Raw genomic sequence first — 16,555 nt, 5'->3', positions numbered from 1 at the left:
CATATGCTTCGAAATCAGCCTACATTACCGCTTTACACAAAAAGGTGCAAAAACAGATCCTTGCAACTACAGACCAATCAGCCTGCTCCCAATAATCAGCAAAGTCATGGAATCAATCATTGTTTGTGACATCAAATCCTTCCTCTTCTCCAATGGCTTGATCTCGGATCATCAAGTTGGATTCAGACCAGGTCATTATATTCTGGACATGTTGCTTCTGCTGTCTCAACAATGGATGGAGGTCCTCAATATCAAACAGGAAATTAGTGCTGTCTCCCTTGACATATCATGTGCCTTAGAAGATATGGTCTGGCACCCAGCTCTGCTCACCAAACTCTCCTCCTATGGTATCCATGGAAATCTCCACGCATGGCTTGTGGACTTCCTCTCTGGTCGTCATCAACGTGTGGCCCTGAATGGATTTCTCTCATATCCCCTTCCTATTCAGTCTAGAATTCCCCAAGGTAGTGCTCTGGGCCCTGCGCTTTTTCTGGTCTTCATCAATGATCTCTCCAACTCTCTGGAAAACCCTCTCTATCTCTTTGCTGATGACTCCACTCTCTGCCGGTCCGTTCCTCATCCCTCAGATCGGCAGTCTGCAGCCTCATCACTCTCTGCAGTCCTGGACAAAAAAGTGGAACATGTCTTTCAATCCTGACAAATCTCATACTCTCACGATGTCTCTCCGAAAAGACCGACTGGACAACCCTCCCATCTACTTTCTCAACAAACTTCAAGAATTTCTTTCACTCAAGCTTTTGGGTCTCTCTGTCTGCCATGATATTTCCTGGGAAAACTACATTTCCAAGCTGGCCTCCATAGCCAGTCGCCGACTGGGCATCCTCCGTTGAGAACTCCTTCCTTGGCACACCTGAACTCCTCACCATATAGAAGGCCTTCATCCGCAGCTCAATGGAATACTGTTCTCCCCTCTGTGTTGGTGCTCCTGCCTCACACCTGGCTCGGCTTCACGCTGTTGAAACCAAAGCTTTTGGAATCATTGGAATCTCCCGCGATGAAGCCGATTGTGAGGGCCTTTCACTCCTCCAGGTCCAACATACATAAATAACAGTTCATACGTAATTAATAGTTCATACGTAATTAATAGTTCATATGTAATTAATAGTTCATACGTAATTAATAGTTCATATGCAATTAATAGGTCAAATTTAATTAATAGTTCATTAGTAATTAATAGTTCATACATAATTCATCGTTCATTCATAATTAAAAGGTCATACATAAATAGTTCATACGTAATTAATAGGTCATACATAATGAATAGTTCATATGTAATTAATAGGTCATACATAATTAATAGGTCATACACAATTAACAGCTCATACGTAATTAATAGGTAATACGTAATTAATAGGCAATACGTAATTAATAGGTCATACACAATCAACAGCTCATACGTAATTAACAGGTAATACGTAAATAATAGTTCATATGCATTTAATAGTTCATATGTAATTAATAGGTCATACACAATTAATAGTTCATATGCAATTAATAGGTCAAATGTAATCAATAGGTCATATGCAATTAATAGTCGATACACAAGTAATAGTTCATACGCAATTAATCGTTTATATGTAATTAACAGTTGATACGCAATTAATAGTTCATACGTAATTAATAGTTCACACGTAATTCATAGTTCATATGCAATAGGTCATATGTAATTAATAGGTCATACACAATAGTTCATACGTAATAGGTCATATGTAAATAATAGTTTACCTAATTAATAGTTAATACGTAATAGGTCATACACAATTAATATGTCATACGTAAATAATAGTTCATACGCAATAGGTCATATGTAATTAATATGTCATACGTAATTAATAGTTCATACGTAATTAATAGTTCATACGCAATTAATAGGTCATACACAATCAACAGATCATACGTAATTAACAGCTCATACGTAATTAATAGGTAATACGTAAATAATAGTTCATATGTATTTAATAGTTCATATGTAATTAATAGGTCATACACAATTAATAGTTCATATGCAATTAATAGGTCAAATGTAATCAATAGGTCATATGCAATTAATAGTCGATACACAAGTAATAGTTCATACGCAATTAATAGTTCATATGTAATTAACAGTTGATACGCAATTAATAGTTCATACGTAATTAATAGTTCACACGTAATTCATAGTTCATATGCAATAGGTCATATGTAATTAATAGGTCATACACAATAGTTCATACGTAATAGGTCATATGTAAATAATAGTTTACCTAATTAATAGTTAATACGTAATAGGTCATACACAACTAATATGTCATACGTAAATAATAGTTCATACGCAATAGGTCATATGTAATTAATATGTCATACGTAATTAATAGTTCATACGTAATTAATAGTTCATACGCAATTAATAGGTCATACACAATCAACAGCTCATACGTAATTAACAGCTCATACGTAATTAATAGGTAATACGTAAATAATAGTTCATATGTATTTAATAGTTCATATGTAATTAATAGGTCATGCACAATTAATAGTTCATACGCAATTAATAGGTCAAATGTAATCAATGTCATACGCAATTAATAGTCGATACACAAGTAATAGTTCACATGCAATTAATAGTTCATATGTAATTCATAGTTCATATGTAATTAACAGTTGATACGCAATTAATAGTTCATACGTAATTAACTGTTCATACGTAATTAATAGTTCACATGTAATTCATAGTTCATACGTAATGAATAGTTCATACATAATTAATAGTTCATACGCAATAGGTCATATGTAATTAATAGGTCATACACAATACTTCATACGTAATAGGTCATATGTAAATAATAGTTTACCTAATTAATAGTTAATACGTAATAGGTCATACACAATTAATAGGTCATACGTAAATAATAGTTCATATGCAATAGGTCATATGTAATTAATATGTCATACGTAATTAATAGTTCATATGTAATTAATAGTTCATACACAATTAATAGGTCATACACAATTAATAGGTCATATGTAATTAATAGGTCATACATAATTAATAGGTCATGTGCAATTAATAGTTCATATGCAATTAATAGGTCATATGCAATTAATACAACAACCAACAACATGCATTTTAAGGCCATTTTCCCTGCTAGAGCGGGGGTTAGCCTTGCGGTCCCCATGACAATCTTCTCCATTTTGCCATATTTTCTGCATCTCTCCTTATTAACCCCCTTGCCCGCATTTCTTCTAACACCATCTTTAGCCAAGTCTTTTTCGGTCTTCCCCGTCCTCTACTTATTCTACATTCATTTCCATCACTCTTCTCAACCAGTCACTTTCATCCTTCCTCAACACATGACCAAAGCATCTCAACCTGTTCCTCTTCACAGCATCAATCACAGGCTCTATTCCCATCATCTTTCGCAATTCATCATTTGTCTTCCTCCCTCTCAACGATACTCCGCACATCCACCGAACCATTCGCATTTCCACCCTTTCCAGCCTTCGTTGCTGCTCTACATTCATTACCCATGTCTCGCTCCCATAAATCATAACACGTCTCACACATGCAGCATACACCTTTCCCTTCAGCTTCAACGACACTCCCCTCCTCATCAGCACACCACTCAGTTCCCGAAACTTCTTCTATGCACACCTCACTCTAGCAACCGTTGCCGAGTCTAATCCACCTTCTCCATTCAGCACGTCTCCGAGGTAGCGAAATGTTTTCACACCTTCCAACTTCACGCCGTCTCCAAGATCCAACTCAAAATTTCCTCCATCTGCAGCTCCCTCTCTGCACACCTTACATTTGAATGTAGCTGCCACACTGGTTAATGACCCTCTCAGACCACTACCTTTTTGATGAACCCACTCAGCACACATTGTACATTGAATGGAGTTCACTCTGACACCCTTCCTGCACACAGCACATGGCCAATTCCCAGTTCTTTCCACCTCACCACATGCTTTACCACTTGCCATCACCTTCATCTTTCCTATATTCACCTTCAGACCTTTTGTCTCCATACATTCCTTCCACTTGTTCATCTTCTCCTTCAGTCCATCCATACTTTCTGCAATCAACACCAGATCATCTGCATACAACAACTCCCACGGTAAACCCTCCTTTACGTTCTGAGCCAGCACATCCATCACAGCTACAAATAGTAGTGGACTTAGTACCGACCCCTGATGCACTCCCACCTTCACCTCAAACTCACCACTGTTCCCGTCCTTCGTCCTTACAGCTGTGCGCGCTCTTTTGTACATTGCCATCACTACTCTGATCAACCATTCCTCCACTCCTATCTTCCTCAATGCCCATGTCAATACTTTGCAAATACTTTGTCAATTCAATACTTTGATCATCATATGCAATTAATAGTTCATACGAAATTAATAGTTCATACGTAATTAATAGTTTATACATAATTAATAGGTCAAATGTAATTAATAGTTCTACACAATTAATAGTTCATACGTAATTAATAGTTCATATGTAATTAATAGTTCATACGCAATTAACAGTTCATACGCAATTAACAGTTCATACGGAATTGTCATACGTAATTAATAGTTCATACGAAATTAATAGTTCGTACGCAATTAATAGTTCATATGCAATTAATAGGTCATATGCAATTAATAGGTCAAATGTAATTAATAGGTCATATGCAATTAATAGGTCAAATGTAATTAATAGTTCATACAAAATTAATAGTTCATACGTAATTAATAGTTTATATGTAATTAATAGTTCATACGCAATTAACAGTTCATATGGAATTAATAGGTCATACGTAATTAATGTCATACACAATTAATAGTTCATATGCTATTAATAGGTCATATGTAATTAACAGTTCATACGCAATCAATAGGTCATACGCAAACGGTCAAATGTAATTAATAGTTCATACCCAATAATAGTTCATACGTAATTAATAGGTTATACGTAATTGATAGTTCATGCATAATTAATAGATTATACATAATTAATAGTTCATGCATAATTAATGTTTTACATAATTAATAGTTCATGCCTAATTAATAGTTCATACGTAATTAATTGTTCATATGCAATTTTTAAAATCGGAATTTTTGTTAATGCCCTCAACAAACGAGTTGTAACATATCAATGATCATTTTAACCAAGTTTGGTCACAATCCCATCAGGAGTTTCGGAAAAGTTGCGACGCACCATCCCATAACTTAACGGACTGAAGCCGCACCATCCCATAAGCTCCCTGGAACATCGTTGCAGGTGAGCTAAAAATTAAATGTGTTCCTGATAAAATAAGATTCAGAAGAAAGGATTAGACATCGTACACCAAGACTCATACATCAATATACGGATGTTCAAAATACTAGCTAAAAAAAAAGCTGCTTCCAAAAGTAAATACAATTGCGGGAGGTCATCGTTTTTCACCTGTAGATGTTTCGTGTGAGGAACCGACAATCCAAAAAAAGAAAAAAAAGAAAACTGCTATGAAATCGTTTTAACCAGAAAGCAGTAAAACGCATGAAACATATCACACCCTCTGGTTAAAACCAAGACACAGGGCCGATATGTGAACTCAGGCTAGATGGCTCGGAGGCCTCAAGGCCACAATGTCAGCCCTTCAATTTCATGCTTATAACGGCAACAGCAAAAAGTTTGCACAACTTTATTGAAAATGCTATTTTAAATCTTAAAATGTCAGATTTGTCAAACAGACAATTCAACCTCGATTTTTCAGCAGACATTGCATTCCATTACAATTCACAAATTATGCAAATGCAGTAACACAAGGTAAAACATACCTTCAGTCAAAAAAAAAAAAAAACCAACCAATGTCCAGGTTAACAGCATCGAATAAAGCTGCAATCCTTGTTCGCCATCAAATACTTGCGGTTAAGAACACGTTCACAAATTAAACCAGAGCTCGTCTTTAACAATGACAGATCGCGTTAACATCACATTGCTTTGCCAACTGTAACTGACAAGTACAAATTGGGGCAAAGGTAGACTTTGCTGGACATGGAGAAGAGAAAATCAACTTTGGAACCAAAAGCCAATGTGTGTTGTCTCGTTCCGTTTTGCACTTGATGGCCGCACACTTGATGCTTAGTGGCACTCACCCTGGTTTATACGCAGAAGTAAAGTCCCCAAGCTAACGGCACATCCATATCCAATGTAATACGATCAAGGGAAGCGCATGTTCAATAACTCAATGTGGGTCGACTCCCACTCTCTAATAGCCTCAAACATTGGCAAGTACGACTTGCAGTTAATGTCGGGATGGAGGATGGTCCCAGCATGCTCATCTTCGTCGCTCCCCACGCTGGCACTTCTTGCGCCGTTCATCGAGCTTCTCCTGCCGGGCCTGTCGGTCACGTTCCCGTTGCTGCGCATTGTCCACTCGTCGCTGCTGAGTCTCCAAGCGTGATCGCTCTCGTGTCTCGCGCTGTGCCTGTGCGACCTTCGACGCATTGGTATTTTGGAACATGACTTGAAGCATCACAGGGTAAGCCAGGCCACCAGCGCAGTGCGAGGAGAGGGAAGGGCAATGGCATTGACGGGGAAGTCAAGGAACTTCAAATTTCTCAAAACAATTGCTAAGGTGTTTACCACCACGTCGTACTTATTAAAATTACAAAATTACAAAAGAACCAAACAGGAAAACTAAATTACAAATTAACGGTGGATATGAACGGATACAATCCTCGTTATCACATCCATTTGGCAGTGTAGAATTAGCAAAGTACTGTGTATAATTAAACTAGCAGAAGTACCCGGCGTTGCCGGGCGGGGGAGGGCAGAGGAACGGGAGGGGAGGGGAGGAGAACGGGGGGGAGGGGAGGAAGAGGGGGGGATGGGCAGGTGAGAGGGGAAAGGGGAGGGGAGGGGGGGCAGAGAGGGGGAGGGGGGAAGGGGAGCAGTCAGAAGTGGAAGCTCTTTTACAGAGAATTTATATCTTAAAGGGGAGGGGGGGAAAGGGGGAGGGAGGGGAGGGGGGAAGGGTGGGGAGAGGAGGAAGGGGAGCAGTCAGAAGTGGAAGCTCTTTTACAGAGAATTTATATCTTAAAGGGGAGGGGGGGGAAAGGGGGAGGGAGGGGAGGGGGGAAGGGTGGGGAGAGGAGGAAGGGGAGCAGTCAGAAGTGGAAGCTCTTTTACGCAGAATTTATATCTTAAAGGGGAGGGGAGGGGGAGGAAGGAGGTGGGAAGGGTGGGGAGAGGAGGAGGGGGGGAAGGGGAGGGGAGGGGGGAGGCAGGAGAGGAAGGGGAGTGGCTCACGTTTCTGAGTGAATGTGGCTCACGTTTCTCAGTTAAGTGTGATGCCGATCAGGAAGAAGAAGAAGCCGTACCACCAAATCCGTACACTTCCGGAATTGTTCGATTTATGTGTATTCAAATGTCTGGTAATTGTTTTGTATTTTATTTATGCGAATGTGTACTTGTGTATAACTGTCATTAATTTAAAAAGGCTTCGGCACTATCGAGCGATTTTTTTAAATTTATTTATTTTTAAACTCCAAAAAAACGAACTTTTTTTTTTTTCAATTTTTTTTTTGGCCTAAAACTCCCAGGCACTCATTGATGAACCTCTGAAAGTTTGATGAAGATCCGTTCAGCCATCTCTGAATAAAACGCGGACACACACAGAGACAACTCGTGTTTATATATATAATTATATAAATCGGGATTTAAATTTAATTCAAAAATTGATCCAGATGTCTATTCTCTTTCAAACATTCAAACCGACAGAGGTAGTTATTTATCACAGCATCTGTAGAATTTTCACCCTTTTACTCAATGCCGTTTCGCTGTTATTTGGTGGAGCAAAAAGTCAACAGCTTTATAGATATATAGATGTGCTATTGATAAAATAAGATTCAGAAAAAAAGGACTAAACACGATGCGAGAAGCATACATCAATATACAGACGTTCAAAATTACCTGTTCAAAAAAGCTGCTTCGAAAAGTAATTAAAATGGCATTTGCTGGAATTGAGTCATTTTTCACCTGTAGATGTTACGTGAGGAACCAATAATTATTGGTTATATAATTATTGGATTATAATCTTTATCTTTATTAGAACCCTATTCGTGAACGTCTGTTTGTTCGGTTGTGCTTCATGGACAGCTTAAGGAAGTGACTTAGAGAAGGAAGAGGGGGTCCATGGGGGGGTTTATTTTTCACGACAAAAAACATGGGTGCATCAGATTTAGACTAGGGGCGTGCCAAAGGGGCGTGGCTTCCTATGACTATAAAAAGCTCACTACACACACGTGACTGACTATTTATTTTCCGGGCAACGCCGGGTAACTCTGCTAGTCCAAAAAAAAAATTATGCTTTTAAACTGTTTTAACGAGAAAGCAGTAAAACGGGTGAAACGATACACGTCCTCTCGTTAAAACGAGCTAGAGCGAAGTCGATGGAGCGCCATCGCAAATTCCCACGCTTCCCACCAAAAGCAAGGTTGAAAGGTGGTAAAAAGTTCCACTCGGAATGACGCAATATCAAATTTTGAGTGAAACAAATTTCTGCTTGGACCCCTGTGGCCCCAAATCCTCACCCCATGGGACATGACCAGGGGGTCAAATCCAAAATCATTACATATTTTATGTGTCACCAATGTTGATCGAATGTACAAAGTTCCATTTTTAAATGTTTAAAATGTGCCCATAATTGACTTCTTGACCTTTTGGTATATGACCAGGTATATGACCTTTTGACCCCGCCCCAAGTGGGCGAGGCCGAATATGATGCTGCTCGTACACCTTTGGGCCATGTGTTGATCATAACTACCGAGTTTAGTGAATTTCTGCCCAACAGTTTCGGAAGCCATCGACAATTACAATAGACCCTCCTCCCCCACCCATTTTTAAGTGGTGAAGTTGCTTCAATATTTGGCTGCGTCCTTCCTTCCATCCGTTCGTCGAAAATGAAGAAGAAGAACCTTTCTAACCCACCATGATGAATACTACAGGATCATTCTAAAGGGTAATTCTGGTGGGTTTTAAAGGGTAACCAATTCGAATAGATTTTGTTTGTTTCTTGGCTTTGCCTATTTCATATTAAAAATGCCAAACTGAACTGCTTCCTTCGGACGTGGACGCTATCTTTTTCAAAAAAACGTGGGGATAACAATTTGACATGGACTGACGAATCAAAATCCGTTTTAAAAACTATTCGTTTAACAAGATCACATAGACTGCATCAAAACAGCATTGTGCTTGATGTTTGTCTTAAAAAAAACAAACAAAAAAACACGTTTAGAGGCCATTTTTCCCCGCAAAGCGGGGGTTGGCGTTTTTCGGGGACCGTGGTTGTTGTTGTTTTTGGTTTGTTTGTCTAAAACTCGTTATTGAAAGCGTAACATAATTTTTTAAATAATATGAACAGCACCTTGCAAAAGACATGCTATGAGTGTATATGGGACATGGGATGATTATCACGACATTCACACGCTTTGGCAAAATAGGATACCCGGATCTTCGTCGGTGTTGCCGGATGCACTCGTGCCATCTTCTTCCTCTTCAACAGTGCCCTCATTAAGGACCACGTACATGTGAAAAGGTAGGGTTCCACACCCCAATATAAAAATCACAACAGATGCATCACAAGTCAGATGGCAGGCAGCGATGTTTGAAGACAAGGCACGAAAGCTGACCACAATGTGTGGACGGATAAGCAGACAAGCTTCAAAAGTTTTTTTTAATGTTGTTAACTGCTTATTTTAAGGGAGTCTGTAATAGATCCAAAATCCACGAACAAGCAAAGACTGGCTCAAATGGGGAAGGCAAGAAGAAGATGGCAGGATGGCAATGTAGGAAGATGCAACCCCAGGCCACACAACTACAGTGTTAGTGATAGTATAAAAGTCAGATCTTATGAGTATAAATTAGAGATTAGTAGACGATGTACTTCCACTCAAACCATCGTGAAATGATCACCGACCGATCACTTTCAAAGGATATTTATCGTGCTCTTCGAGCATGCCGTATTGTGCAATTAGCGCTTCTCTGCGACGCCTCTCCTCTGCCTCCTCCACATTGTTTTCCGTGGAGGCCGAAGCTGGAGCAGACTCAACCAAAAGGACCTGCCGCTCCATTAGTCCCATCAGTACCTGAACGCTGTCTTCTCCACCTGGCAGCAAATGCATGATGTGGTCAGTACTCCATTGAGATACGGACAAATGAGAGTAGTTCCCATTTTTTTTTTTTTTTCAAGGAATGACGGACTTGCAGATGATGCCCAGTCTGTGGCTGCTTTTGCCATATGATTGGGCCAGGGGAAGTCAAGGCTGATAGTGAGGCCTAGAATATCAAAAGACTGAACAGCTCTTCCAGTGGCTAAGCGGTGACAGCATGAGACCGACATTCATCAGGATTGAAGAACATGTTATAGTCGTCAGACATACATGTAATGAATTCCGCATCAGTAGAGCGATGCAGCTGCTATCTACTTATCAGTGTGATGGGGGTATACGTTATGATAGACGCTATGATAGATTTGCAGTTGTCTGCAAAAAAGAGGAAACGGCAGAGTTTTCCAGAACATCAAAAACGGCATTAATATAGATTTGGAAGAAAACGGACAAACTATACATTCAGATCAATCAAATAATTTACATAAATTCATTTGGAAAAATGCTCCACCCACACCACACCCCTTCCCCTCCAAGTTGGTGGTGTTCCTTTGAGAGTTTCTGTACCAAAGCTGTATTTCACACAAAATGGAATAACAACAAAACAGATTCGTTTGATAATGTCACAATTATGCAAGTTTATGTTCAAGGTCGATGTGCAATCGGGAAGCCTTTCATGCATCATCCAAATCTTCACAATACGAGGTAACTCACTGGCCGTGTGAAGTTCAATTGCTTTCCATGGCTGTTTGAGAATTCTGAGTCAATAATGTCATTCATTTAACACGACGGAAAGCACAAACCTTCAGATGAATGTAGACAGGTTTGCATCTCGTTCCACTTGGAAACAATTTCAGAGCAGAGATCATCGAGTGATGTATCCTCCTGCAGAGGTAAACAAGTTACAAATATATACATATACATACACACACACACACAGATACACAGTCGCAGCCAAAAATATTGGCACCCTTGCACTTTTTTCAAATAATGCATCATTTCTTCCAGAAAATTGTTGAAATAAAAAAATATTTTGGTATCCACATATGTGTTTCTTTGGTTTGCAGTGGAACAAAACAAGAAAGCTGAACAAAACCCCCTAAATCTGAACTTATTCCACACAGAAATCCCCAAAAATGGCCCGGACAATATTATTGGCACCGTTTAGAAGTTGTTAGAAACAATTCGATTTCAAGCAGGTGATTCTCCTTTACTTTGGGACTGAACTCACCTGTGGTGAGATGCAGGTTCCTGGATATAAAAATCACTCATTCAACCAGTTTGAATAGAGAAAAGGAGTCGTTCTGCTGTTTAGTGGCACTGTGTGAACCGCAATGAGCATGGATAAAAGAAAGAAAGCCAGAGAATTGTCCGAGGAGGTCAGGCACAAGATTGCAGCCAAGCATGGACAATCTCAAGGCTACAAGTCCATCTCCAGAGACATTGATGTTCCTGTGTACACCATACGCAATGTTATCAGGAAGTTTAAGGCCCATGGCACTGTGGCCAACCTCCCTGGACGTGGCCGCAAGAGAAAACTTGATCGAAGATTGCAGCAAAGGATTGTTTGAATGGTGGAGAAAGCACCTCAATTAACTGCCAAACAGATTCATGCTGATCTTCAGACACAAGGTATGACAGTTTCAACTCACACCATCCATTGCCAACTCAATGAAAGGGGGTTCTATGGTAAGAGACCCAGGAGACCCAACTGCTGAGAGAGACATAAGAAAGCCCGACTGGAGTTTGTCAAAACGCACATGAACAAGCCAAAATCCTTCTGGGAGAATGTCCTGTGGACAGATGAGACCAAATTAGAGATTTTTGCAAAGCACATCATCTCTATGTTTACAGAAAACAAAATGAAGCCTTCAAAGAAAAGAACACCTTCCCTACAGTCATACATGGAGGAGGTTCAGTGATATTTTGGGGTTGCTGTGCTGCCTCTGGCCCTGGGTACCTTGAATGTGTGCATGGCATCATGAAATCAGGAGATTACAAAGGCATTTTGGAGCACAATGTTTAACCCAGTGTAAGAAAGCTGGGTCTCCATCGATGGCCATAGGTCTTGCAGCAGGACAATGACCCCAAACACACTTCAAAAAGCACCCAGGAATGGTTCAAGACAAAACGCTGGACTGTTCTGAAGTGGCCAGCAATGAGTCCAGATCTAAATCCCATTGAACACCTGTGGGGAGATCTGAAAACAGCAGTTGGGAGAAGGCGCCCTTCAAATCTGGGAGAACTGGAGCAGTTTGCACAAGAAGAGTGGGATAAACTGCCAGTGGAGAAGTGGAGGAAGCTCGTTCATGGCTACAGGAAGCGCTTGGCTGCAGTATTTTGTCCAAAGGCCGTGCTACCAAATATCAAGTCTGGGGTGTCAATAATTTTGTCAATGCCATTTCTTTTTATTTTCTGATTTAAAAGGATATACAGTATTATGTTCTGAATCAAAAACAAAGGTTCTGTAATATTAACAGTGAAATAAAGAATTGTGGAGACCAAATACTTTTGTCAATTTCAACTTAATTTTTGAGACAATTGTGAGTTATTTGAAAAAAGTGCAAGGGTGCCAATATTTTTGGCCACGACTGTATGTATATATATATACAGTGCATTCAGAAAGTATTCAGACCCCTTCACTTTTTTCACATTTTGTTATGTTGCAGCCTTATGCTGAAATCGTTTAAATTCATTTTTTCCCTCATCAATCTACACTCAATACCCCATAATGACAAAGAGAAAACAGGATTTTAGAAAATTTTGCAAATTTATTAAAAAGAAAAAACTGAAATATCACATTGACATAAGTATTCAGACCCTTTGCTATGACACTTGAAATTTAGCTCAGGTGCCTCCCATTTCCCTTGATCATCTTTGAGATGTTTCTACACCTTGATTGGAGTCCACCTGTGGTAAATTCAATTGATTGGACATGATTTGGAAAGGCACACACCTGTCTATATAAGGTCTTACAGCTGACCATGCATATCAGAGCAAAAACCAAGCCATGAGGTCAAAGGAACTTCCTGCAGAGCTCAGAGACAGGATTGTGTCGAGGCACAGATCTGGGGAAGCCGACAAAAAAATATCTGCTGCATTGAAGGTTCCCAAGAGCACAGTCGCCTCCATAATTCTTAAATGGAAGAAGCTTGTAACAACAAGGACTCTTCCTAGAGCTGGCTGCCCGGCCAAACTGAACAATCGGGGGAGAAGGGCCTTGGTAAGAGAGGTGACCAAGAACCCGATGGTCACTGGCTGACCTTCAGAGATCCTGTGTGGAGATGGGAGAAACTTCCAGAAGGACATCCATCACTGCAACACTTCACCGATCTGGGCTTTATGGCAGAGTGGCCAGACGGAAGCCTCTCCTCAGTGAAAGACACATGAAAGCCCACTTGGAGTTTGCAAAAAAGCACCTAAAGGACTCTCAGACTGTGAGAAACAAGATTCTGTGGTCTCATGAAACCAAAATTGAACTGTTTGGCCTCAATCCTAAGCGTCATGTCTGGAGGAAACCAGGCACCACTCATCTGCCCAATACCATCCCAACGGTGAAGCATGGTGGTGGCAGCATCATGCTGTGGGGGTGTTTTTCAGCAGCAGGGACTGGGGGACTGGTCAGGGTTGAGGGAACAATGAACGGAGCAAAGTACAGAGATATCCTTAATGAAAACCTGAACCAGAGCGCTCAGGACCTCAGACTGGGCCGAAGGTTCACCTTCCAACAGGACTATGACCCTAAGCACACAGCCAAGACAACGCAGGAGTGGCTTAAGGACAACTATGTGAAGGTCCTTGAGTGGCCCAGCCAGAGCCCTGACTTGAACCCAATCGAACATCTCTGGAGAGACCTGAAAATGGCTGTCCACCGACGGTCTCCATCCAACCTGACAGAGCTTGAGAGGATCTGCAGAGAAGAATGGCAGAATATCCCCAAATCCAGGTGTGCAAAGCTTGTCGCGTCATACCCAAGAAGACTCAGGGCTGTAATCGCTGCCAAAGGTGCTTCAACTAAGTACTGAGTTAAGGGTATGAATACTTATGTAAATGTGATATTTCAGTTTTTTCTTTTTAATAAATTTGGAAAACTTTCTAAAATCCTGTTTTCTCTTTGTCATTATGGGGTATTGAGTGTAGATTGGTGAGGGAAAAAATGAATTTAAACGATTTCAGCACAAGGCTGCAACATAACAAAATGTGAAAAAAGTGAAGGGGTCTGAATACTTTCTGAATGCACTGTACACACACACACACACACACACATACATACATACATACATACATACATACATACATACATACATACATATATACATATACATATATATCAAAAGACACAATCTTCAAAACAGTTTACAGCCCACCTTTTACCACCACCACCACCATTACCATTACCCTCCACCCCAACCTGGGACGATGAGACTCGCACTGGTGCAGCTAGCTACTGTTGTAGGACAGCGAACACCAGGCATCCAATATGCATTTTATTGTATTGCAAGTTCTATAACCAAATTTCACAGTCATGGTAGATTGCACCTACAAATATACTTGTGATCGTTTAGGGGGTCATCTTTCTCTTCATGCACTTGGTTGGGGGAGCAAATGGAGAAAGGGAAATGAATTGGGGGAATAGGAAAGAGACGAAAAGGCATAGAGGAGTAGTGAGAGGAAATTAGGAGGAAATGGCAGTACAGGTACAGCAAAACTTACGTCTCATGTGGAAGAGGCAAAATTCCCTTTTTTGTATGTAATAAATAGATGGTCCCAAAGCTTTTGGATTTCAGATGATGCATAGAATCGCTTTGCCGAATCAAAACTAAAAATCTAATGTTGAATGAGGCATGTCGGGAAAGGAGGGGAGGCGTGAGGTCACAGCATGAAGAGGTTGGTAACGTGTGGACACCTCGAGCATCACAGTAACACCACCAGCAATGCCACGCAGGCACCCCCAGCTGCGCCGCGCGGGCAACCCCAGCTGCGCCGCGCGGGCACCCACAGCTGCGCCGCGCGGGAAACCCCAGCTGCGCCGCGCGGGAAACCCCAGCTGCGCCGCGCGGGAAACCCCAGCTGCGCGGCGCGGGCACCCACAGCTGCGCGGCGCGGGCACCCACAGCTGCGCGGCGCGGGCACCCACAGCTGCGCCGCGCGGGCACCCACAGCTGCGCCGCGCGGGCAACCCCAGCTGCGCCGCGCGGGAAACCCCAGCTGCACCGCGCGGGAAACCCCAGCTGCGCCGCGCGGGCACCTCCAGCTGCGCCGCGCGGGCACCCACAGCTGCGCCGCTCGGGAAACCCCAGCTGCGCCGCGCGGGCACCCACAGCTGCGCCGCGCGGGCACCCACAGCTGCGCCGCGCGGGCAACCCAGCTGCGCCGCGCGGGAAACCCCAGCTGCGCCGCGCGGGAAACCCCAGCTGCACCGCGCGGGAAACCCCAGTCGCGCAGCGCGGACACCCCAGCACCGCCGAGCGGGGCACCCCCAGCACCGCCGCATGGGCGCCCCCAGCTGCGCCGCGCGGGAACCCCAACTGCGCCGCGCGGGCACCCCCAGCACCGCCGAGCGGGGCACCCCCAGCACCGCCGCGCGGGCACCCCCAGCTGCGCCGCGCGGACACCCCCAGCACCGCCGCGTGGGCACCCCCAGCACCGCCGCGTGGGCACCCCCAGCTGCGCCGCGCCAGCACCGTGCGGTTACCTCGTGACCTCATCGTCTCATGCAGCCCACCTAGGCCGTACCAGCATCGCGGAGAGAATATCGCTCAACGCTTCCCGCTTCTCTGCGTCCGACTCGTCACCCTCCATCACGCCGCCGATGTACGCACCGTACACGTCCGCATCCACTCCCAGCTCTTCCAAACGATCGCGCAGCCATTCCGGGCACGTGTTGCCGGAACCAGAACCTCCACTCGTCGCCATGATGCTCATAAATGAGTAGGTCTCTAAATATCCAGGGAACAAATGTCTTATCACTGCCCATCAGATCAATTGTTTTTCTCCAGATCCAAACTTTAAACAAACAGCGCACGCACAAAACTTTGGATTTCCACTTTTCTACACATTTAAAAACAAAATAAAACAACGATGCGAAAGTACCCAAAGCAACTTGTATACACCACGCACTCAATACATGAACAAAGAAGAAAAAGTAATAAACAACGAGCGAAACAAAAGAGAATAAAACAGCCGTATTTGTAATTTTATGTAATAAATTAAAACGGCATGAAAACGACCACAGCCATAAATAAACAAAATCTTTATGCCCTTTCGTGCATACAATACAAGAGTAACTCAACCGTCAGGTGGCTCATTACAGGTGTGACCGCCAATGAAATATTTAACTGTGGCGGCTGTGACCACAATGGCGATAAAGTTGGTAGCCCTTGTGAGCCAAAAGGAAGAGTATTTGTAGAGAGACGCAGGT

At 42.3% G+C, this 16,555-nt stretch overlaps 1 protein-coding gene across 4 annotated transcripts; it reads right to left on the bottom strand.

Moving 5' to 3' along the window:
• Positions 1 to 5,650: 5,650 nt before the first annotated feature.
• Positions 5,651 to 16,538, bottom strand: CCDC43 (coiled-coil domain containing 43). 4 transcript variants are annotated; one of them, XM_068132824.2, is made up of 6 exons: positions 16,409 to 16,538; positions 15,871 to 16,073; positions 10,938 to 11,019; positions 9,965 to 10,133; positions 9,474 to 9,529; positions 5,651 to 6,490 (listed from the first exon to the last, which is right to left on the bottom strand). In XM_068132824.2, the coding sequence occupies exons 2-6, from the start codon at positions 16,057 to 16,059 to the stop codon at positions 6,303 to 6,305; spliced, it is 684 nt and encodes a 227-aa protein (XP_067988925.1). In that variant the 5' UTR covers positions 16,060 to 16,073; positions 16,409 to 16,538; the 3' UTR covers positions 5,651 to 6,302. The 4 variants fall into 4 exon arrangements, with proteins under 4 accessions (XP_067988925.1, XP_067988924.1, XP_078622807.1 ...); XM_068132823.2 differs by having other exon boundaries at positions 16,428 to 16,533; XM_078766681.1 differs by having other exon boundaries at positions 16,483 to 16,501.
• Positions 16,539 to 16,555: the final 17 nt, after the last annotated feature.

The sequence above is a fragment of the Myxine glutinosa genome, chromosome 12, assembly GCF_964187855.1.
Source record: "Myxine glutinosa chromosome 12, kmMyxGlut1.1, whole genome shotgun sequence".
Lineage (NCBI taxonomy): Eukaryota > Metazoa > Chordata > Myxini > Myxiniformes > Myxinidae > Myxine > Myxine glutinosa.
Note: the sequence above shows the minus strand (reverse complement) of the source record. Positions and strands in the feature narration are given on the sequence as shown.